Source organism: Lissotriton vulgaris, chromosome 1_2, assembly GCF_964263255.1.
Source record: "Lissotriton vulgaris chromosome 1_2, aLisVul1.2, whole genome shotgun sequence".
Taxonomy (NCBI): Eukaryota; Metazoa; Chordata; class Amphibia; order Caudata; family Salamandridae; genus Lissotriton; species Lissotriton vulgaris.
Window position 1 is genome coordinate 334,600,971 of NC_141686.1, and position 26,029 is coordinate 334,626,999.

A 26,029-nucleotide genomic window follows, 5' to 3' on the forward strand; every position below is an offset into this window, starting at 1 on the left:
TTGGCTGGACCAGGAGATCCTCGGCCACCGCTGCACTGGCCAAGCTGCACTGGCTGCCTTTGAAGCAACGCGTTGCCTTCAAGGCCCTCTGCCTGGTCTTTAAGGCACTTCATGGTGCAGGACCCAGACCTCTTCAACGGCTGTTCTCTTGGTATACCCCCACCAGAACACTCAGGTCCACAACTGCCTGCCTTGTGAGAGTGCCCAGATGTAAGAAGGCCAGGACTGGGGGAAGATCGTTCAGAGTAGCCGCAGCCAAGCTGTGGAACAGTCTGCCTGTCGATATCCGCCAAATCCCCCATCTCCTCCCTTTCAGGAAACAAATTAAAACATGGCTCTTTCCTCCACCCCTTTAGACCGGCCAGCCACAGTCAATCCCCCCCCCCCCCCCCCCCCCTGGCAAAAACCCCCAGGAGTAGCTACCAGCGCCAGGATACCTGCCAGGTGACAGCCGCGCTCTATAAATATTTTAAATAAATAAATAAATACCCCACTGTCGTAATTTAATCCATAGAAGTGGTTGATCAACCCAGTCAAAAGCTGCTTTCAGATCTATAAAGCAGAGTTGCAGTTTCTTCTTTTGGCGTTTGCTCTTTTCCGCAATGGATGCTACTGTGGTCATATTAATTAGCATACCACAGCCTTTCCGAAATCCCGCTTGTTGTGGTGGGATCAAGTTCTCAGAATTAGACCACTCTATTATATCTTCCAATTTTAATGATGCATAATATTTGGATTCCGAGTCAATAGGAGCTATTAATCTGTAGTTGGATGGGTTTGTTTTATCTCATGGGAACGCCTCCCATATAGAAATGTAATGAAATGTAGTGCAAGCCACTACGTTGTGTTATATTTGTTTACAAAGCCGTGCAAGACGGTACAAATTCCTCCTTGTGAAGCTTTGTAACTATTACTGAAGCCTTTGTGTTGTCCTTGCGTTGCCTTACCTGATCCAAGGACAGCGCAAAGGCTTTAAAAGTCAGTGCCATGATGTGTTAAAGAAATGGTATTGCAATGGGCTAATCAGACTGCTACAGAAAATATCAAAGGGCCTGAAAACAACACAGTTAGCAGGAAAATCCAAATACCCAAATGTAGTAGGAGCAAACGCGAAATACGTCCCCACAAAGCGTCAACGCACTGCTGTCAATGGCTTCTCTGTAGAACCGCGTGGCCGGTGTGGCAGCCATTCGTATACCCTCATCTGGAAAGCTGGGGATGGCTGGATAGCACTGGCAGTACTCTGAGTCTGCAGAGTTCTCCGCAAGGAATTTCAGGGGAAGCGTTATCCCATCAGGAGGTCCTCATAGAAGTACGGAATGAAGAGGGTATTGGCATCTTGAGCAGAGAACTGGAAATACATGGATAACTCCAAGACAAGCTCCCTGTTTACAAGCGCCAAAAGCAACAGCAGGCCTCTTAGATGACAATGATTATCTGATTTATTTCATGCTGACGGCAAGAGGATTCTAGAACACCAGTGTCATGTAGTTCCTATAAAACTATACAGGATATGCGCGTTCAGACAGCAAACACTGCAGGATTGGTGTCAGACTGACTCTGATCACCCCCACCGGGTACGTTAGCCTCTCTGTATTAGCTAGCTCACAGTGCCACTAGAATCTCTTCTTACCAAGGAGAATACTGTTCTTGGCAACCATCGAACATGACAACCCTGATCCCTCAGGACCGTAGAAACATTATACTCCTTTTCGTTCAGTCACTCGTGCTTACTTAGTCTGTATCCGAGAGGTAAACAGAATAAACAGGCTGGGAGTTTTCAATAAGTATTTATTGAACAGATGTTATGCAGGTGTAAATAGAGGGGCTATAATAAACATTAGACAGATAAAGATATAAATGATCAGCAGTATTATAAAGGTAAATGGATGGTAATGTTCTACCATCTTGAAGTAATCATGAATACATTCAAGTATATAAAATACACGATAAAAAGATGCGTACTCCTACGATGCCTCCCTAACTAGATGTACCTAAGTGTACCTAGCATGTATGTAGGTGTTAAGACTATAATCCACTAGGATAAAGTCAAACCCATTACCTGAAGTGAGAGACTGTGGGACCTTGTCCCAGTCTCGAGTTGGACACCCTGCGAGGGATGATAGACCACTGCCAGCTGAAGTGTCTGCATGCAGGAATCTCAGCGTCTCTGGACAGTTTCTCGCCCGGGAAGTCTCGGACTCCTCTGTTCTATCTTAGCAAGAAGAGATGTATATATACCCAAAGGTCTACCCAGGGGTCCTACCTCACTGTATTACTGTGTCGGTTTTAGGATGACATCAGGCATGAACATTACATAGATATTATACATGAGATGGCAGTCCTACTGTGCTTCCAAGAACCCTTGTGTATAATGTATAAGATTTCGAACTAAGGAATACCTGCGTTCTGAATGCCGTGTTGTATCTAGGTAAAAGGTTAGTCATTGTAAACCGTTATAAGTGTAATGTAGGAAAGAATATAGGTGAAGGGTTATGATGTTACCTGGTCCTATATCAGGGTACCTATATGGAATATAATGCCAGGACAGTCTACGGAGTAACAGAGTGCTTTAGAAATGACTTTTATATTACATTACAGATCTCACATGAGTATGAAGGAATTAAAAGAAATAAAAACATTAGAGATTCTGTGAAAATAGTGTTTGTATGTAGTTGTTAGAGATTTTCCTTTCTATAATTTTTATTTTCTATGGGGAAGCATAAAGCTTTATTTTCTTCTCCACTTCTCTGGCCGTACTGAGCCGCCTGCGGACAGAGTTACTCAGACCTATTCTGCTTTGCCCCACACCTTCTCTAATGGACCTTTTCTAAGATGAAAGATAGTAGAAGTACCACTCACCACATAGAACCCTCTCCCTCTAACTCACAAGAGATTTGGACAGTGTAGTAAAATGACATAGAGTCACAGGCCAGTATTCAGTTGTTAATTGTTTTAAAATACAAAATTTGTCATTATCAGGACTATTTTCGAAATTGCAGTTAGAAACACAATCAATATAATCAAAGCTTTCAGCTTTTGTGACAAATGAATCAAACAGACATACAGAGGTACAGATTCCTACTACCCGTAGATAGAGGAGAAGCCTCCAGGACCTAACAAGAATATACTTCACTAATCTAATTTGAGATGGTTAAAGTCTCTAGGGCAATGTCCATTAGCTAAATAAAAAAGTCTATCTCAAATCAATGTCTATCCTTTTCGTGAAAAAGGAAGGTGCTCCAGGAAAGGAGTCGGAGTCATCCAAATGAGTCCAGCCGTTTTCTTTATTTGTTTCAAAGTTTTAAAATGGCCTTCAGCCAACGCGTTTCGTTCCTATGAAGGAACTTCTTCAGGGCTACGGTGTCAGATAGAAGGGTCTATCTCCATGTATACACGCTGCAGTTTGGAACATACCCCACAATAAGGGTTTAGCAGTATTATATCAAAGTCTATTCTTGTTCGACAGGTAAAGCTGAGTCCACCGGAATTGAGCCATAAATCCAAAGACATTTAGAATCCTCTGAAGCCAGTCTGCATCACAATCAGGAAGTTCATCCAAAAACAAAGAGCTGGTTGAATGCCTCGTCAAAAAGAGGAAGTACGCATTGAAAAGCATTGCTAAGGAACAGCTGGCATAGCGTTGGGAAAGTGAAAATGTTATGCCCCAGCTCTAGGGTATCATCTGTTATAAGATTTCTTGCAAAAATCCATGTCAGGGAGTGTCACACCCCTACTGCATCATCTCACAGTTCAGGGTGTAGAATTAGCTCCTTGATTGATTAGCTCATTGAGAGACCCCCTCTGGGATGATTCATAGCGCCTAACAAATGATAATGTTAATAATAATTGATGAAGTAGATACATCAAGGAATATTCTCCCGTGCTTCATGAGAACGGAAATGCACGAGTCCATGTCAGATGTTGAAAAGAAACGATATTTGAGACATGCATGCTCCAGCCAACATGGCTCCCAGGTTCTAAGAATTCTAATGAGACCCAAGTAAATCTACATCCACTGTAATGTGAGTCTCTGCTACTGTACGGAGATATATAACAATATCTAAGGTCTGTGGCCCTGGGCTATCCTAGGTCAAGTTAAAGCCAGGTGCCCCACCACGAAGCTTTGCACGATCTGCACAATTATATTTCAGGTCATACAATAAATTCCTTAAATCTATATTTCTCCATAAATCATTTTTAATATACATATATTTAATTTACTACATGTTATTCATCACTGAATATACCCTATTGCTGCAAAGCTTTTGGGTGTAGATTTAAACCCTCTTAAAAACCAATTTGAGTTTTATGATAGATACTCTAAAAGATAGTGTTTTTGTCAAGCTTAGTGCAAGCAACATAAATTCCCTTTCTGGGTTCCAGTGAAGAGCCATGGACCCCCCACCCAGAGTCCATATCCGGAAGAAAGCCACAGACTGCAGGTGTTTACCACACCACGGTACAAAAGGGGGTGGTGATGGAAGGAGCATTTGAACCAATGAAACACTCACACCCAGTCAAAAGATCTGGGTTTAATCCATTACCGTTCTTTAGCCCACTCTGCCACCCCAGTTCAGACATGGCCATATGCAAATCAGTCTTACCCTGTGCCTCATGGGAACAGTCCAGCCCGAACTGCCAAGCCATGCCTTCCCTGGACCGGAAACAAGCTTCCGAGGACCAGTTTCTGGCATTCCAACCATCTTCAGCCCGGCTTGCTTGAATCCAGTGGCAAAGTGAGCAAGGGACTCACGTCTGAGCATACCCTGCCACACTTATGGTAGCCAAAAGCAGTACAAAAGGGGGTGGTGATGGACGGTGCATCTGAACCAATCGAACACTCACACCCAGTCAAAAGATCTGGGTTTAATCCATCACCGTTCTTTAGCCCACTCTGCCACCCCAGTTCAGACATGGCCATATGCAAATCAGTCTGAATCTGTGCCTCATGGGAACAGTCCAGCCCGAACTGCCAAGCCATGCCTTCCCTGGACCAGAAACAAGCTTCAGAGGACCAGTTTCTGGCAATCCAGCCGTCTTCAGCCCGGCTTGCTTGAATCCAGTGGCAAAGTGAGCAAGGGACTCACGTCTGAGCATACCCTGCCACACTTATGGCGGCCAAAAGCGGTACAAAAGGGGGTGGTGATGGACGGAGCATCTGAACCAATCAAACACTCACACCCTGTCAAAAGATCTGGGTTTAATCCATCACCGTTCTTTAGCCCACTCTGCCACCCTAGTTCAGACATGGCCATATGCAAAGCAGTCTGACCCTGTGCCTCAAGGGAACAGTCCAGCCCGAACTGCCAAGCCATGCCTTCCCTGGACAGGAATCAAGCTTCCGAGGATGGTGATGGATTAAACCCAGATCATTTGACTGGGTGTGAGTGTTTGATTGATTCAGATGCTCCGTCCATCACCACCCCCTTTTGTACCACTTTTGGCCGCCATAAGTGTGGCAGGGTATGCTCAGACGTGAGTCCCTTGCTCACTTTGCCACTGGATTCAAGCAAGCCGGGCTGAAGACGGCTGGAATGCCAGAAACCGGTCCTCGGAAGCTTGTTTCCGGTCCAGGGAAGACATGGCGTGGCAGTTCAGGCTGAACTGTTCCCATGAGGCACAGGGTCAGACTGATTTGCATATGGCCATGTCTGAACTGGGGTGGCAGAGTGGGCTAAAGAACGGTAATGGATTAAACCCAGATCTTTTGACTGGGTGTGAGTGTTTGATTGATTCAGATGTTCCGTCCATCACCACCCCCTTTTGTACCGCTTTTGGCCGCCATAAGTGTGGCAGGGTATGCTCAGACGTGAGTCCCTTGCTCACTTTGCCACTGGATTCAAGCAAGCCGGGCTGAAGACGGCTGGAATGCCAGAAACCAGTACTCGGAAGCTTGTTTCCGGTCCTTGGAAGACATGGCTTGGCAGTTCGGGCTGGACTGTTCCCATGAGGCACAGGGTCAGACTGATTTGCATATAGCCATGTCTGAACTGGGGTGGCAGAGTGGGCTAAAGAACGGTGATGGATTAAACCCAGATCTTTTGACTGGGTGTGAGTGTTTGATTGATTCAGATGCTCCGTCCATTACCACCCCCTTTTGTACCGCGTTTACCACACCACAGCAGGTGTCTGTCAGTTCCACAGAAAGGAACTTTTTACAGCAGATGTTGGGGCTTCTGTGATTTATGGTCAGTTTTTAGGTTAGAAGGTCAGTGTGCCAACAGAGACAGCCAACCGAGATGGCGTAATAATGCCAAAGTGTCTCTTTCGTGTGCTCATATATAAAAATATATATATACTACTATTGTTCTCGCTATATGAAACCAAATGGGGCAGATTTAGGACATTTTAATGCAACTCAGAGCAGCAACTAAATTACATCCCTTAATGCTAAGTAAAGCAAAGCAGAGCACAGCACCACGTTGCATTAGTTAGGGCTACTTTCCAAATTACTTTTGTACTGGAAAATAAATCATGATTTGACAATTTTAAGTCAGTTTTTATCACTTCTATGATTCTAACTTGTACAAGGTGTTAATTAATTTGCACTGGATCTCCTTCTAACCCCTTCTAGATAGTTAGCTCTGGCTTTTCTCAACTCCCCACACAGGTATTGTGTAGCACCAAGGTGCCAGCACTGGAAAAAATTTCAGAATATAAAAAATTGTTTGGCAATGTTTTAGCCCCAGCACAATTTAAGGATAATCAAAGGCTTTTGGACGTGATAGATCTTTCAAGAAGTGACAGTTCTTTCAAGGAAGAGATAGATCTTTCAAAAAGTGATCATTCTTTCAAGAACTGATGGATCTTTCAAGAAGTGATAGATCTTTCAGAACATATGTGTCCTTCAAGGAAGTGATAGAACTTCCAGGAAGGGAGAGATTCTTCAAGGAAATAATAGATTTTTCAAGAAGTGACAGTTCGTTCAAGGAAGTGACAGGTCTTTCGGGATGTAATAGATCATTTTGGAAGTGGTAAATATTTCAAGGAAGTGACAGATCTTTCAGGATGTAATAGATCTTTCAGGAAAAGATATATCCTCCAAGGTAGTGATAGAACTTCCAGGATATGAGAGATCTTTCAAGGAAGTGACATATTTTTCAAGGCTTCAGTGTGAGTTGAGATCACAAGCACCAACAACTGGATGTTGCTTGTGAACATCTGCTGTTTTCTGCCGCGTGCCAGGATAAATTGTAATTCCAGGCACCATATATGGCATGGCTTGGATAAGAAAGCAGGGTTATAGTGAGAGTCTTGGGTGGGGGTGATGGGCACAGCCCAGTGGATGGCTTAGGTCAGGCCCTAGTGCAACACCATGGATTCAGGCGCTGACAACTGAATTATTCTTGAGTGTTTTTCATGGACCCCCTACACCCCAAAGGCTTGAGTGGACAGTGAATATTAAGGTAAGTATCAAGGCTTTTTTGTGATCTTGGGCACAACCAATCTGAATATCTTGGGAAGGCCGCCACTCCCACGGCAAGGCTTGAGTCGGAGTGTTGATCACAGGCACTTACAGCAGGCTGGTTTGGGTGAACAGCTGGGATTGCAGCATGGCTCCAGACTAGGGTCTCTACCTTTTTTGAACTGACTCTCAGCAAAGTCCATCTGCTCATCAAAGTGTGCCTTCTCCAGCCAGATCTCCTTCAGGAGGTGAACGTACTTCTCCCTCTGCTCGCCTGCCAGGAGGTTGTAGTTTTCAGATGGGTCTGATTCCAAGTCATAGAGAAGAGGAGGGTTGTGGGACGTTAGATTAGCTGATTGATAGCAGTCTTGATCTGGTGGTCCTTCACTGTTCTTTGCCCCTGGAACAAAACAAGATTAATAAAAGGATGGTTTACAAACCATAGAGTATTACTTCAGAGCTACAGGGCCTTTAGTGTACACTGATCTTCACATGCAGTAGGACAGCAGGATCGAATGCATCACTTCATGGCAGACTCTGGTTACATCTTCCCTGCCACTGAAAGGGCAGGCTGTGTAAGTTAATCTGTGGTGCTGCCCTAAATGCTAGGAACCTTAATGGGGAGCACTGAACAGGAGCCATACCTTCCAAAGACTCAGTGACAGGCCACAAGCAAGTAAGTGGAAATTCAGTTTCCAATTATCCCTCGAGAGATATTTGGCCGGGCTTTCCAGAGTTTGGGGGTTTATCTTTTGCCAGTGTATCTTTAGTTTGTGTCACAGTATTTGTTTGTGAGTTCACATCGGAGAGCTACTTATCGCTAAGGTTGATAATACCTTGAGTAATGAAAAAACCCTCTGTATCATTTGTTGAACTTCCTGAGACCAAACTCAGACTCACTGCTGTTAAGCTTACCACTGACAGGCAACAACATTTTCTTTTCTGTCCAAAGCAATACACAAGTTGTCCTCAGTGCCGTAAACGCCATACTACATGTGCTTGCTACCATGCCTCAAATTTAAAAACATCTTCACATTCTCTTCATTTCAAACAAGTTCATGAATTGATAATGAGAGGAATACTTCACAGTGAGTGTGCACGATGCACCACGGCCAGAATTTGATTACAAATACTCAGGACTGCTTTTGAGTACTCTGAATGCGCACATTGATTGTAAGTTGTCTGAAACCTCTGAGTCTGCACCTTACTAATGAGTTGTCTTAGACCTCTGTGTGTGCACCTTGATTGTGAGTGTCCTACACCTCTGGCTCTTCTTCTTGATAATGATTTGTTTAATATTTATTCTGTGTGCACCCTAATTGTGAGTTGCCTTACACCTCTCTGTGTGCACCTCGATTATGAGTTGTCTTATGCCTCTGTGTGTGCACATTGATTGTGAGTTGTCTTACACCTGTGTGTGTGTAACAGGATTGTGAGTTGTCTTGCACCTGTGTGTGTGTAACAGGATTGTAAGTTGTCTTACACCTCTAGCTGTGCATCTTGATAGTGAGTTGTCTTAAACCTCTGTGTGCACCTTGATTGTGAGTTGCCTTACACCTCTTTGTGTGCACCTTGATAGTGAGTTGTCTTACACCTCTGTGTGCACATTGATAGTGCGTTGTCTTACACCTCTGTGTGCACCTTCATTGTGAGTTGTCTTACACCTCTGGCTGTGCATCTTGATAGTGAGTTGTCTTACAACTCTTTGTGCACCTTGATTGTGAGTTGTTTTACACCTGTGTATGTGTGTAACAGGATTGTGAGTTGTCTTACACCTCTAGCTGTGCATCTTGATAGTGAGTTGTCTTACGTCTATAGCTGTGCATCTTGAGAGTGAATTGTCTTACACCTCTGTGTGTGCACCTTGATTGTGAGTTGTCTTACATCTGTGTGTGTGTAACAGGATTGTGAGTTGTCTTACACCTGTGTGTGTGTAACAGGACGGTGAGTTGTCTTACACCAATGTGTGTGTAACAGGATTGTGAGTTGTCTTACACCTCGAGCTGTGCATCTTGATAGTGAGTTGTCTTACACCTCTGTGTGCACCTTGATTGTGAGTTGTCTTACACCTGTGTGTGCACCCTGAATGTGAGTAGTCTTACACCTCTATGTGCACACCTTGATTGTGTTGTCTCACACCTGTGTGTACATATTGATTGTGAGTTGTCTTACACCTGTGTGTGTGTAATAGGATTGTGAGTTGTCTTACACCTGTGTGTGCAATAGGATTGTGAGTTGTCTTACATCTGTGTGTGTGTAATAGGATTTTGAGTTGTCTTACACCGGTGTGTGTAACAGGATTGTGAGTTGTCTTCCACCTCTAGCTGTGGATCTTGATAGTGAGCTGTCTTACACCTCTGTGTGCACCTTGATTGTGAGTTGTCTTACACCTCCGTGTTTGCACCTTGATAGTGAGTCATCTTACACCTCTGTGTGCACCTTGATTGTTAGTTGTCTTACACTTCTAGCCGTGCATCTTGATAGTGAGTTGTCTTTCACCTCTGTGTGCACCTTGATTGTGAGTTGTCTTACACCTCCATGTGTGCACCTTGATAGTGAGTTGTCTTACATCTTGATTGTAAGTTGTCCTACACCTCTAGCTGTGTATCTTGATAGTGAGTTGTCTTACACCTCTGTGTGCACCTTGATACTGAATTGTCTTACACCTCTGTGTGTGCAACTTGATTGTGAGTTGTCCTACACCTGTGTGTGTGTAATAGGATTGTGGGTTGTCTTACATCTGTGTGTGTATAACAGGATTGTGAGTTGTTTTACACCTCTAGTTATGCATCTTGATAGAAAGTTGTATTACACCTCTGTGTGCACCTTGATTGTGAGTTGTCTTACACCTCTGGCTGTGCATCTTCATAGTGAGTTGTCTTACACCTCTTTGTGCACATTGATTGTGAGTTGTTTTACACCTGTGTGTGTGTGTAACAGGATTGTGAGTTGTCTTACACCTCTAGCTGTGCATCTTGATAGTGAATTGTCTTACACCTCTGTAGTGACCGGGTTTTTGGCTCTATTTCTGAGTGATGGTGACTTTAAGCTTGCTACCATCCTGGATCCCTATTCTTAGCTTGTTTTTGGTCCTTTTAGGCCTCTTTTCAGACCTAGAAGCATAAACTAGAGGATGGCCGCTTTATATGATGATAGATTCCTTATTCCTGACTCTAATCCATCTATTGCCTATTGGCTTTGACATAATTATGTGTCCTTTCATCATCCTACCTGTAGTAGAGGGTGGATCCTGTAGTCCTGACTTTATATTACATTTTGGTATGGTTTGTGTATGTACTCTGATAGAGCTAAGTGTCTATTTCATCCTTTTCGGGCCTACAAGGCCCAGAACCAGAGAGACTCAATTTTGCTTTCTGCCTCTGCAGACTGAGATGCTTGCAGGGTAAAGGTGATGTTTTAGTTATGAGGTGTTGTTCGCTCTTTGCAAACTAGAGAGAACCAGCCGGAGCTGAATCTTATCAAGAAGTGTCCCTGGGCTCAAGTCTCTAGACGAAACAAGCAGCTGATCACTGTGAGAGCGTCTGGAGCAAGGAGCCTGGTACATGGATTTGGTGGGAGGAGGCTACTGGCTGGAACTTTCCACTAGAGGAGAGCATTCCATATTAGCGAAGTGCAGAAGAGGCGGAGTGGCAGTTGGTCTTTGGAACAGTTCAGTGCAGTTGATTCTTGGAATGGTAGAGTTCAGATGGTTGCTGGAGCTGGAGAGAGCAGTCAGATGAATCTTGGAATGAAGTTGGAACTGTCAGCTGGAGCTGCCAGTTTATCAGAATGCATTAAAGCAGTTACCAGTCAGATGGAGGAGTTGTAGCTGCCAGCTGGAGCAGTTGAGCCAGTGGAGTGAAGCCGTGGTGACGGAGGGAGAGAGAGAGCCTGATTCCACCAGAAAGAGAGAAACATTCCTTTCTAATAGGGTGAGGTATTCTAAACTAGTTTGCTTTACACTTAATCATTAATCTTGTTCTTTATTTCCTAAGCTAGATTCCCTATTGTAGTGTTACACTGAATAATCCTTTTCTTTCAGCGGTGTGCAGTCTGTTGTAATCCATTCCCTTTTTAGCTATCTACAGTTCCTGTTAGTTACATGTGGATGTGTTAGTACTAAAGCTTTCCATCATAATAAAGAGACCCCGCAGATCTGTGTATGTGTCTATTCCCCTTTACTTTCAGGCTATGTCTAGATTGCTAGTTATTGTGATGTTATAATAATAAAGGAACCCCAGTTCTTAGTGAACAGTTGTGCAATTATTGTTTCCTTATGATAAAGTGAACCTTTCTTCTAGCCAGATGCTAATGGTAACTGATGGATCAAAAGGGAGAAGGAGCGCCTAAATCAGGGAATAACCTTTGCATATAGTAACCCCAGCTCTTAGTGAGCCATTGTGCAGGTATTATTATTCATAATAAGGTTAACCTTTCTTCTAGTCAGATGCTGTTATGTGAACGGATGCATCTCCCGTCCAGGTAAATGGTAACTGAGCAAGAGGAGCACTTGTATTTGATAATAACCTTTGCATATTGTGATTTGGCCATTCTTGTGTACCACATAAAATATAACAATTGTATATGAGACATCCCCAGTAGATATTTGATGTATGAGAGAAACTTCCCAACAGAGAGAGAGAGAGCTGAAGGTATTCATAGGACAGAGATTGCCACTAGAGAGAGAGTGGCATTAGTGAGAGCACTGATTGTGGTCAGTGTGTATACCCACAGGATTGTGGCTTGTGTAAGTATATAATTAGAGAGAGCACTGATTGTGGTCAGTTTGTATACCCACAGGATTGTGGCTTGTGTATGTAGGAAATAATGAGAGCACTGATTGTGGTCGTGTGTATACCCACAGGATTGTGGCTTGTATATGTAGGAAATAATGAGAGCACTGGGAGGACACAGTGCGTATACCCACAGGATTGTGGCTTCCGCGAGCACTGATTGTGATCAGTGTGTAATGGTAAGTTATCGGAACTGCCCCCTTCACTATGAGTAGGAGGGTAGCATAGTCTGGGTCTGAGTTGCAGCGAGACTATAAGGTATGAGTGTGGTGTAGAGCATGGAAGTCCTTAGTAATCAGTGAGTATTCCAAGTAATCCTATAGATTTAGTGGTGTTTTTGATGATATGAGCTTGTATATTGCTAATTCCCCATCCTCAGGTAGGTACCCAGGTGCCTGGATAAATGGGTCCTGAGGAGGGAGATGGTTACGTTTCGGCTGGATTGTTGGTGTTCTAGTCTGATTCTATCTGGTCCGCAAATCCGGTCGTCACAACCTCTAGCTGTGCATCTTGAGAGTGAATTGTCTTACACCTTTGTGTGTGCACCTTGATTGTGAGTTGTCTTACATCTGTGTGTGTGTGTGTAACAGGATTGTGAGTTGTCTTACACCTGTGTGTGTGTAACAGGATGGTGAGTTGTCTTACACCTATGTGTGTGTAACAGGATTGTGAGTTGTCTTACACCTCTAGCTGTGCATCTTGATAGTGAGTTGTCTTACACCTCTAGCTGTGCATCTTGATAGTGAGTTGTCTTACACCTCTGTGTGCACCCTGATTGTGAGTTGTCTTTAACCTCTATGTGAACACCTTGATTGTGTTGTCTCACACCTGTGTGTACATATTGATTGTGAGTTGTCTTACACCTGTGTGTGTGTAATAGGATTGTGAGTTGTCTTACACCTGTGTGTGTAATAGGGTTGTGAGTTGTCTTACATCTGTGTGTGTGTAGTAGGATTTTGAGTTGTCTTACACCTGTGTGTGTAACAGGATTGTGAGTTGTCTTCCACCTCTAGCTGTGGATCTTGATAGTGAGTTGTCTTACACCTCTGTGTGCACCTTGATTGTGAGTTGTCTTACCCCTCCGTGTTTGCACCTTGATAGTGAGTCGTCTTACACCTCTATGTGCACCTTGATTGTGAGTTGTCTTACATTTCTAGCTGTGCATCTTGATAGTGAGTTGTCTTTCACCTCTGTGTGCACCTTGATTGTGAGTTGTCTTACACCTCTAGCTGTGCATCTTGATAGTGAGTTGTCTTACACCTCTGTGTGCACCTTGATTGTGAGTTGTCTTACACCTCCATGTGTGCACCTTGATAGTGAGTTGTCTTACACCTCTGTGTGCACCTTGATTGTGAGTTGTCTTACACCTCTAGCTGTGTATCTTGATAGTGAGTTGCCCTACACCTCTGTGTGCACCTTGATACTGATTTGTCTTACACCTCTGTGTGTGCACCTTGATTGTGAGTTGTCCTACACCTGTGTGTGTGTAATAAGATTGTGGATTGTCTTACATCTGTGTGTGTATAACAGGATTGTGAGTTGTCTTATACCTCAAGCTGTGCATCTTGATAGTAAGTTGTCTTACACCTCTGTGTGCACCTTGATTGTGCATTGTCTTACACCTTTGTGAGTGCACATTGATTGTGAGTCATATTACACCTGTGTGTGTGTAATAGGATTGTGAGTTGTCTTACACCTTTGTGCGTAATAGGATTGTGTGTGTAATAGGATTTTGAGTTGTCTTACACCTGTGTGTGTAACAGGATTGTGAGTTGTGCTCCACCTCTAGCTGTGGATCTTGATAGTGAGTTGTCTTACACCTCTGTGTGCACCTTGATTGTGAGTTGTCTTACACCTCCGTGTTTGCACCTTGATAGTGAGTCGTCTTACACCTCTGTGTGCACCTTGATTGTGAGTTATCTTACACTTTTAGCTGTGCATCTTGATAGTGAGTTTTTCTTTCACCTCTGAATGCACCTTGATTGAGAGTTGTCTTACACCTCTAGCTGTGCATCTTGATAGTGAATTGTCTTACACCTCTTTGTGCACCTTGATTGTGAGTTGCCTTACACATCTAGCTGTGCACCTTGATTGTGAGTTGTCTTACATGTGTGTGTGTACATTATTGTGAGTTGCCTTACACCTCTAGCAGTGCATCTTGATAGTGAGTTGTCTTACACTTCTCTGTGCACCTTGATTGTGAGTTGTCTTACACCTCTAGCTGTGCATCTTGATAGTGAGTTATCTCACACCTCTGTGTGCGCACCTTATTTGTGAGTTGTCTTACACTCTTGTGTGTGTAACAGGATTGTGAGTTGTCTTACACCTCTGTGTGTGCACCTTATTTGTGAGTTGTCTTACACCTGTGTGTGTGTAATATGATTGTGAGTTGTTTTACACCTGTGTGTACATATTTATTGTGAGTTGTCTTACACCTCTGTGTGCGTGTAATAGGATTTTGAGTTGTCTTACACCTTGTGTTTGTAATAGGATTGAGAGTTATCTTACACTTGTGTGTGTGTAAAAGGATTGTGAGTTGTCTTTCACCGGTGTGTGTAACAAGATTGTGAGTTGTCTTACACCTCTAGCTGTGCATCTTGATAGTGAGTTGTCTTACACCTCTGTTTGCACCTTGATTGTGAGTTGTCTTACTCCTCCATGTGTGCACCTTGATAGTGAGTCGTCTTACACCTTTGTGTGCACCTTGATTGTGAGTTGTCTTACACCTCTAGCTGTGTATCTTGATAGTGAGTTGTCTTATACCTCTGTGTGCACCTTGATATTGAGTTGTCTTACACCTCTGTGTGTGCACCTTGATTGTGAGTTGTCTTACACCTGTGTGTTTGTAATAAGATTGTGGGTTGTCTTACATCTGTGTGTGTATAACAGGATTGTGAGTTGTCTTACACCTCTAGCTGTGCATCTTGATAGTAAGTTGTCTTACACCTCTGTGTGCACCTTGATTGTGCATTGTCTTACACCTTTGTGTATGCACATTGATTGTGAGTTGTCTTACACCTGTGTGTGTGAAATAGGATTGTGAGTTGTCTTACACCTGTGTGTGTGTAACAGGATTGTGAGTTGTCTTACACTTCTAGCTGTGCATATTGATAGTGAGTTGTCCTACACCTCTGTGTGCACCTTGATTGTGAGGTGTCTTACACCTCTAGCTGTGCATCTTGATTGTGAGTTGTCTTACACCTCGTTGTGCGCACCTTGATTGTGAGTTGTCTTACACCTGTGTGTCCATATTGATTGTGAGTTGTCTTAGCCCTGTGGGTGTGCACCATGATTGTGACCTGTGTGAGCCCTCTGGCGTGCATCATGATTGATATCAGGACACCGTAAGAGTAGATCCTCACTCCTGCTCAGACTGACCGTGTCCTTCGCTCACACCTAGTTGAGGTAAGAAGCGGCATTGTTACATGTTTAAAATAAATATGAATATTTCAATATCACTATTACTTCACTAGATCATATGTTATGGTTGCTGGAACTCGGTCCACTAGCTCTAGAATCTTTGAAGTGACCAATCATACCTTGGCCAAGGTACCAGCCTTTCCCTATTTAGGGTGTTATTTGACATGAACAAAAATTGGAAGCCCCTGCTTGAGGGGAAGAGATCTGAGCTTGTCAAGGCCAACGGGGCAGTGACCAGTTTTGCGCGTAGGTTGGGTTCTTGGTCACTGCATGCTCTAATTAAAATTTTCCAGGCTAAATGTGTGTCACTGATCTTGTATGTTAGTGAGGTTTGGAGGTACATGAAGAGTGATAACATCCAAACTGCTGAAAACCATTTCTTAAAGTGGTTAGTGCAGGTCTCCCAAAGTACTCCAGCCTTTTTAATCCATGATGAGTTTGGAACCAGTTACCTAGATGATATAGTTACCCTTAGACTTCTGTTGTGTTGGGTTTAGGTTTGGGTCAGGGAGGGACTTTCATTAAACAGACAGATTCTTTGAGACTGTCTGTCTCTTGATCATGCACTTAGAATCCCCTGGAGTGCTCATGAAATGAAATGAAATGAAAAACAATTTTTTTAGCGCAACTAAGCTCAATGGGCGTCAAGGCGCATAACCAAAAGGTACCAGCTATTCAGGAGTACTTCTATTGTGGGTAGGCCTTGACGAAACACCAGGTTTTTAGCACCTTTTTAAAAAAGGACAGAGAGGGCTGAGTCTTGATCTCTTGGGGAAGCGAATTCCACAGTTTAGGGGCAACGATGGAAAATGCTCTATTTCCCCAACGTACCTTTTTGGCACGAGGTACAACCAGTAGGTTTAGCTTTGCAGATCTAAGAGATCTACCTGGCAGATAGCGAGTCAGCAGACCGCCTAAGGGATCGGAAGAACTTTCCGACAAAGCTCTATAGGCTAGGCAGAGAATCTTAAACGAGAGCCTCAGGTGAATAGGGAGCCAATGGAGAGTCCTTCTAGCCATAGTGGCAGAAAAAGCATTAGGGAGTGCCAGAACAAATCGGGCAGCGGCATTTTGTACGACCTGAAGTCAATGGATGAGCCCCTTGTTGGTGTCTGCATATAGTGCATTACAATAATCCAACCTGGAACCCACCAATGCCACTACCACCTGCTGCCGGGCTGGGAGAGAGAGATAGTGAAGGATTCTCCTGAGAATTTTTATGAACCCCCAACAGGTGGCAACCGTTCGGTTAACCTGTAAAGTCATGGACAGCGTGGTGTCGAAAATTACGCCAAGATTTCTTGCTGATTGGGAAGGAGATGGACAAATTCCCAATGAAGACGGCCACCACTCATTGGACCAGATATCCTCGTCTTTGCCAAAGACCAGGATCTCAGTTTTGTCGCCATTCAACTTCAGGGAATTCTGAAGCATCCAGTCAGAGACTGTCTGCATACAGATCCTGAAGTTGGTGGCGGATGTAGAAACTGAGTGGGCTAGTGACACCATGATTTGTGTGTCATCGGCGTATGACACCACTTCCATCCCCTGAGATTTTACTAACCTTGCAAGGGGGGGCGACATAAATGTTAAATAGGGTCGGACTAAGAGCCGACCCTTGGGGTACCCCACACTGCAAGGTTTTAACAGGGAAAAGAAATTCGCCAAGCTTGACTCTCTGCTCTCTGTGCTGTAAAAAGGAGTGCAGAAGGTTCAAAGCCGCACCGGAAATCCCTGCCTCCCTCAACCGAGATGTTAAAATGGAGGGAGACAGGGTATCAAACGCTGCGGTGAGGTCCAGTAGGACTAACACCGTGGTTTGTCCAGAGTCTACCTTCATACGGATATTGTTTACCACCATAGTCAAAGCTGACTCCGTACTGTGTGCTTTCCTGAAGCCATGCTGGGAGCTATCGAGATATCCAGATGCATCAAGGAAGGTGGAAAGGTGGCAATTGAGGTGAGACTCAAGTATTTTTGCGGGAGCGGGTAACAGTGAAATAGGTCTAAAATTTTTCAACTGTTCCGGGTCCAGCGTGGGTTTCTTAAGTAGCGGCTTCACCATCGCCCTCTTCCATATTAAAGGGAAAGTACCTTGGGTTATGGAACCGTTCATCACTTCTATGTGAAGGCCGCTTTTGTCACTCTTGGGAGAACGGGAATATTTCTTAATCCCCAGTCACAGTCGCTCTTAGAACTGAAAAGGGTATAGGATTTGTTTCTAGAGTGGGCCCTGTTGGCTAGAGAACCAAAAGAGTTGATGAAACCTCAAGTGAGGATCACATGCTCTTGAAAACAGCCTAGGGTATGGATCCTTACTTAGCATAGGTACCTAATTTGATGGACAGAATTGGTATGACCAGGTTTATATTTAACCTGTTACATCACCTCTTGGCCTTAACCAGCTGCTGGGCCCATTCATGTTCTATGTTGCCCTGCAGCTGCGACAATAGGTCTCCACTGTACACTTTACACTTTTTAATGTTCTGCAAATATTTTAATATGCATAGGGCTGACCAGGAACATACAGGAAGTCAGAGGAGAAAAAGGATCCAAAGGGGAAGCCTGTACAAGTGAACTAGATAGATAAGACTCAGAAAGGAAGGGCACTCATGAGGTAATTTAGCATTCAGACTAACTACACACAGGATGGACGTGCAAGACATATATATGAAACAACATTAACAATAAAGGGGGTGTGTGGTATAGTACTCAGGATCTCCACACAGTAAGACTGAAGCTCAGTAAGTTTCTCACCCACAATTGCTGTTACAAATACTGACTGCAAATACCCACACATAGGATATGCATGCAAATGCAGGGTTTGTGGAGCTTATACTTATGGTGATGTTATAAATGTAACTCAAAGACAATACTCACTGTGAACAAGAAACACCACCTACGTAGTCAGCTGTGCCCAACGATCCTGATGATCAAACAGGAAGCGCATGGCAGTAACAGCAAGGGGGTAGAACTAAACACAAGCACAATAGACAAGGAGCTAGCAAGGAGGAGTGCTTAACAGGAAAGGAAGGAAATCACAGGGCACACTTGGCAGATAGAAGATTACAAACATACAAGGTAACAGTAGCAAGACAGCAGAATAGAAAGACAGCAAACTAGATTGGGAACCAAGAAAACAAAGTAGGTTAAGGAATCAAGAAAACAAAGCAGCATATAATGCAGTGCTGGGGCAGGAACTAGAATTGAGCAAAAGCTCAGGAGTCAAGGTAGCACTGTAGGCAATGCTAACAAGGGAAACTTCTGCAGCTCAGGAACAAGGAATGCTAAGGCTCAGGAGTCAAGGACTCACTGCAGGCAGTGCTAGTTCAGGAACAAGGGAAACTGCTTGTAATGGCAGAGTTTTTGGCTTTATTTAGCAGTGATATAGATCATTAATCTTGCTCGCATCTAGTATAGGTATTCTTAGCCTGTGTTGGCCCTTTTAAGCCTTTTTCCAGACCTAGAAGAGGATAGCTGCTTAATATGCCTTTATTCTTGACTTTAACCTGTCTATTGCCTATTGGCTTTGACATATTAGACACATTGGTATGGTTTATGTAGGTATTCTGACAGAGCTAAGGAGCATTTCACCCCTTTCAGGCCTACAGGCCTAGAGCTAGAGGGACTCCATCTTGATGAAGCTGAGAGGCTTTTTAGGGTAAAGGCAATGTTTATAGTTAAGGCTGTTGTGCTAGAGGGAAATCCAGTTAGGACTGCTTCTTATCCGAGAAATGTGTTTTTCTCTTGGGCCCAGACGTAACAAGCAGATGGCCACTGCGGTTGCGTGGAAGCCTGGGAGCTGGCACAGGAATTCGGTAGGAGACAGCCCTCCGGTGGAAATTTCCATGAGGGGAGAGGAATCCATATTAGCGAGCTACAGGAGAGGAGGAGTGTTCAGTTCAGTTTGGAGTTCAGTTCAGCGTGGTGTGCAGTTCAGCGTGGTGCTCAGAACAGCTTGGAGCACAGAACTGCTGGGAGCTCAGAACAGCTTGGAGCTCAGAACAGCTTGCAGAGAGAGAGAGGATGTCTGCTGGAGCTGCAGAATAGAGTGCAGTTCTTGAATGGAGAAAGAAGGCAGACGATTGCTGAAGATGAGGAGAGAGAAAGCAGTGCAGAAAGCATCAAAGAAGGCTGTCAGCTGGAGCAACTGAACCAGAGGCGTGGTGATGTGGTGAAGGAGGGAGAGACAGAGAGAGCCCTAATCCCACCAGAGGCAGAGAGAGAGCCCTAATCCCACCAGAGGCAGAGAGAGAAATCTTCCTTCTAATAGGTGAGGTAGTCTGAATTAGTTACACTTACACTTTATGTCTAATCTTTTCCCTTTCAGCGGAGTGTTCCTGTTATGCTTAATCTTTTCTCTTTCAAGCGGTGTGTTCTACCTATAGTCTTTGTCAGTTATATTGTACTAATAATAAATGACCCCATTAATTAGTGAATTAGTGTGCATGAGTTCTTTTATGATAAAGTTATCCTGGCTTCAAGCCAGTTGCTGTTGAGCCACTGATGGATCAAAAAGGGGGGTAGGAGCGCTTAAATCAAGAAATAACTCAATCACATAGTGTGTATATCTTTGTCCTCATACAGTAAGGATAATCTTTCCTGGTAAGTATTACTGTTTGAACAGATGCTACCCCTGATCAGGTAAGTAATAGTGAGGGAGAGAGGAGACTTGCAACCAAGGGACTAAGTTAGTACACCATCCCATAATATTATTGTAGTAGCAGACCCTTAGTGAAGAGACTTCCCAATATATATATATATATATGTATAGGTGTACATAGGAATGTGGTCGTCGTTGATATGCGGCGTTAATGAGAGCACTGGGGGGTCGAACCAGTGTGTATACCCACTGGATTGTGGCTTGAATAAGTGAGAACGCCAGGGAGGATACTGGCGTGTAGTTTCGCAGGATTGTGAACAGTTTGGAAAAGGGAGCATTGGGTTCTGCAGGCCCATGTGTAGACGCACCGGATTGTGTGTCATATCTGCCCTAGGGTAGAACGGTCTGGGTCAGGGTGGCCGCGAGACCAACTGATGTGAATAAGATAGGTGTAGGGTATGGATATCCCTAGTAATCAGTGAGTATTCTTAGTATCCCTATAGATTTAGTGGTGTTTTTAATAATATGAGCTTGTATATTGCGAGTTCCCCATCCTCAGGTAGGTACCAGGTGCCTGGATAGAGGAGTCCTGAGGAGGGAAGGTGAGTACGTTCTGGCTGGGTTGGAGGGGCCCCTGGGGGCTGATCCCACCTACTCAGAAAATCCAGCCATAACACTGCTGCAGCTCAGGAACAAGGAAACACTGGAAACAATGATATCAAATCTAAGTATGGGCGGAAAATTCGTTCTGCTCGTGGAATTTGCGGATTTTCCGCGATTTCGCGATCTGCGAATCGCGCGAAATCACGGCAAAATCCACGAGCGGGACAAATTTTGCTCAGGAACCATTTACAAAAAGGTTACAAAGAAATTAACTTCAACTTGGCCACCTGCTGTAAGCCTGTAAGTGCTTCCGGCGCGTCGTTGCCTACTTGCAACTATTCTCTGACCCTCAAAGCAGGGTCAGAGAATAGTTACAATTAGTCAGCGAGGCTCCTGTCACAAAAATTAAACCTCAGCAGGAAGCACTTACAGATATAAATCAGGTGCCCGAGTTCAAGCTCAAATTCAGTAACGCATTATAATCAGCCCAAGAATCTAGTGAGCACGGTTGATGCTAGGCAGGTGTGCTTTCTCCCCAAAAAGATGTAATCCGTGATTAAGCAAGAGCGCAAAATCCGTTCCGCTCACGGATTTCGCGGATTTTCGGTAAGTTCGCAATCCGCGAACTCCCGCGAATGTACCGAAAATCTATGAATCCGCAAGCGGTGGATCCGGGGGGCAAAAGTTCAAGCCTTCAAGCTTGAAGTTGTTGTTGTAACTATTTTAGGATGGCGCCGGCAAGCTGCTAACTAAGTTAGCTTCAACAGGAAGCACCTGCTTTATTTGATCTATTAGTGCTTCCTGATGAAGCTAATTTAGTAACTATTTTAAGATGGCGCTGGCAGCTTGCCGGTGCCATCCTAAAATAGATACAGCCCAGGATGATGGATGGACACTTTGGACAGCTCACTCCGCATCGTCAAGCCTGGGCAGGTGTGCCGCCCTTCTTCCCAGACCTTTACGAGCGCAATCCTCGTGCTGTTCCTGTGACCAGGAGCTTCTTTCTCTTGATCTGCTGCTCTGATCAGTCTCTGACCATTTATACACACAAGAGGCACTTGAACTCGCACAGAAGACCCCCCCATTAAAAAAATCTGCAAAATCCGCAAATCCGCAAATTCGCAGACCCGCGAATCTGCAAATCTGCAAATTTGCGGATCGTGGATCCGTGAAATCCACCCATGCTTATCCGTGATGGAGGTCTAGGCATCCACGAGTTTCTCGAGCGTAATCCCCCTGTAATTCCAGTGACCAGGAAGCTGCTTTCTCCTCATCTGCTGCGCTGATCGGCCTCTGACCTTTATAAACAAGAGGCATGAGAACTCGCACAGAATCCCGGCCCCACACACACTAGGCTATGCAACCTCTTCCCACCCTTTCCCCCACTGTGATGGACAGCTCACTCGAGGGACCTCGGCGCCTATGGGTGCGGTGGCAAAGTTACAGACACACGGGGTCACTGGAGACAACTCTTCTGGACCTTTACACAGCTGTAGTGAAGGAAAAGCACGATACATTTATCCAACGAGGTAGCACTTACTGCTTTCTCATCATCTGCTGCGCTGATCGGCCTCTGACCTTTATAAACAAGAGGCATATGAACTCGCACAGAAGCTCGGCCCCACACACACTAGGCTATGCAACCTCTTCCCGCCCTTTCCCCCACTGTGATGGACAGCTCAATCGAGGGACCTTGGCGCCTATGGGTGTGGTGGCAAAGTTACAGACACACAGGGTCACTGGAGACAGCTCTTCTGGGCCTTTACACAGCTGTAGGGCAGGAAAAGCATGATACATTTATCCAACGAGGTAGCACTTACTGCTTTCTCCTCATTTGCTGCGCTGATCGGCCTCTGACCTTTATAAACAAGAGGCATGTGAACTCGCACAGAAGCCCGGCCCCACACACACTAGGCTATGCAACCTCTTCCGGCCCTTTCCCCCACTGTGATGGAGAGCTCACTCGAGGGACCTCGGCGCTATGGGCGCTGTGGCAAAGTTACAGACACACGGGGTCACTGGAGACAACTCTTCTGGGCCTTTACACAGCTGTAGTGCAGGAAAAGCATGATACATTTACCCTACGAGGTAGCACTTACTGCTTTCTCCTCATCTGCTGCGCTGATCGGCCTCTGACCTTTATAAACAAGAGGCATGTGAACTCGCACAGAAGCCCGGCACCACACACACTAGGCTATGCAACCTCTTCCCGCCCTTTCCCCCACTGTGATGGACAGCTCACTCGAGGGACCTCAGCGCCTATGGGCGCGGTGACAAAGTTACAGACACACGGGCTCACTGGAGACAATTCTTCTGGGCCTTTACACAGCTGTAGTGCAGGAAAAGCACAATACATTTATCCAACGAGGTAGCACTTACTGATTAGCCAGTAGAAAGTACTCCAGTTGAGTATAGTGTGCAATTGCAACAAAATCCGTGATTTCGCGGGGAAATCCGCGAATTCGCAGATTTTTTTGCAAATTTGCGAACCTTGAATTCGCAAAATTCACCCATATTTAATCAAAACCTCAGGAAACAAGGGTCAGTCTCACCGGTACACAGCTACAATGACCAATGCTGGGCTGATCCGAGCTGGGACTTAAAAGTGCTCACGGTAATCACATGCATCAGGTGTGCCCAGGCTAGCATAAGGCAGCCACAGGAGAGTTGAAGTCCTCCACCCATCCTTGGCCTGCAGGCGTGGAGATGGAGCAGTGAGCAGAGAATTCTAGGTAACAGAGTGTCAAATATGAGTAGGCTAGCTTTCACAAAAATCTGGCATGGATTAGGAATGGATGGCAATTTGCATGTAGAATCCAAATGACTGGAAGTCAGTAGATATTAAAAAATAGGGAAACCCAATATTCCCCAAGGAACTGGGCATCATCAATAACAATTAAGCAGTGTTCCTTAAGGATTCATTTACGTGTTAGATCCAATATTCAACTTTGGCACAAAGGGTAATTGTCAACAAAGGTATGTAATATCACTTTTTATATTGCCAATTAAACACAATAATCATACAAAAGATCCCTTAAAAACATGCTAATACATTCATCACTTTTTTTTTTTATGTACGGCAACAAAAACACTACTGCACCAGTTATAGCACTAATAGTAGCGTTGCAACACCCTTTTGTTGAATACATTGTATAGTTTGTACATCACTGGATCTATACATTAACAGTAATTAAACATTTGCATAAGTTGTTAAGATCATCAAATTGCTCAATATATAACAAAAAGTGATATTACATACCTTTGTTGAAAATTACCCTGACTGGTGATTAATCTGTTCACCTTTGTGACAAAGTTGAATATTGGATCTAACAGGTAAATGAATCCTTAAGGAACACTGTTTAATTGTTATGGGAGTCAGTATATGCATGATGGGGAGGGCCTGGAAGCTTATGAGAACACTGGAGAGCCCCACAATTCAGCCCCCTGGTGGTGGGCATGAGAATACAGTGAGCGAGTCGCGACAGTTGTTGCAAGACAAATAAAGATGTTATTGATCAATATCACTCAATCCAGCTGCATCTCTTCACAATGTATTATAGATCTGCAGCCAAACAATGCACATGGGGCAATAGAACTGCACTCCCTTTATCCTCCTGTAGCATTTAGGGGTTTGAGACTCAATCTAGGTTACGTATTTGTTGCCAAAAATGAAAGCAAATCTTATCAAATTAAAGATTAAGTTAAGTACAATATGATGGAGACATTTCCATTCTGAGAGCAAAACCCTCCCTACCCCCTTTGCCGCTTAATCGAAGTACTAATTCGGAACTATTGTTAATGGTTAATATTCTTAAACCACAGGCTAGTGAGAAGGACCTTTGTGAATCGGGCCCTGAGGGAGTGTGATGATGCAGGGAATGCTGTGTAGATCTTGAAGGAGTGTGGTGATGCATGGAATGCTGAGTGTGGATACTGAGGGAGTGTGATGATGCATGGAATGCTGAGTGTGGATACTGAGGGAGTGTATTGCATGGAATGTTTAGAGTGGATAATAATGGAGTATGATTGTGCATGGAATGCTGAGTGTGGATACTGAGGGAGTGTATTGCATGGAATGTTGAGTGTGGCTACCAAGGAAGTGTGATGATGCATTGACTACTGAGTGTAAATACTGAGGAAGTGTGATAATGCCTGGAATGCAGAGTGTAGATTCTGAGGGAGTGTGATAATGCATGGAATGTTTAGAGTGAATTCTCATGGACTATGATGATGCATGCAATGCTGAGTGTAGATACTGAGGGAGTGTGATGATGCAGGGAATGCTGAGTGTAAATACTGAGGTAGTGTGACAATGTATGCAATGTTTAGAATGGATACTCATGGAGTATGATGATTCATGGAATGCTGAGTGTGGATACTGAGGGAGTGTGATGATGCAGGGAATGCTGAGTGTAGATACCAAAGAAGTGTGATGATGCATGGAATGCTGAGTGTGGAAACTGAGGGAGTGTGATAATGCCTGGAATGCTGAGTGTAGATACTGAGGGAGTGTGATGATGCAGGGAATGCTGAGTGTAGATACTGAGGGAGTGTGATCATGTATGCAATGTTTAGAGTGGATACTCATGGAGTATGATGATTCATGGAATGCTGAGTGTGGTTACTGAGGGAGTGTGATGATGCAGGGAATGCTGAGTGTAGATACCAAAGAAGTGTGATGATGCATGGAATGCTGAGTGTGGAAACTGAGGGAGTGTGATAATGCCTGGAATGCTGAGTGTAGATACTGAGGGAGTGTGATGATGCAGGGAATGCTCAGTGTAGATACTGAGGGAGTGTGATCATGTATGCAATGTTTAGAGTGGATACTCATGGAGTATGATGATTCATGGAATGCTGAGTGTGGATACTGAGGGAGTGTGATGATGCCTGGAATGCTGAGTGTGGATACTGAGGGAGTGTGATGATGCAGGGAATGCTGAGTGTAGATACCAAAGAAGTGTGATGATGCATGGAATGCTGAGTGTGGATACTGAAGGAGTGTGATAATGCCTGGAATGCTGAGTGTAGATACTGAAGGAGTGTGATGATGCAGGGAATGCTCAGTGTAGATACTGAGGGAGTGTGATCATGTATGCAATGTTTAGAGTGGATACTCATGGAGTATGATGATTCATGGAATACTGAGTGTGGATACTGAGGGAGTGTGATGATGCATGGAATTATTTGTAAGGACAAGGC

General features: G+C 44.3%; 1 protein-coding gene across 1 annotated transcript in view; it reads right to left on the reverse strand.

The window, feature by feature from the left end:
- Positions 1–5,971: 5,971 nt before the first annotated feature.
- LOC147736688 (arylsulfatase A-like) overlaps positions 5,972–26,029 on the reverse strand; it is a 90,810-nt gene continuing 70,752 nt past the window's right edge. The window contains exon 8 of the mRNA XM_086953427.1: positions 5,972–7,808. Within this exon, the coding sequence (XP_086809553.1) occupies positions 7,507–7,808 (302 nt within the window). The 3' untranslated portion in view covers positions 5,972–7,506. The remainder of the gene's footprint in view (positions 7,809–26,029) is intronic.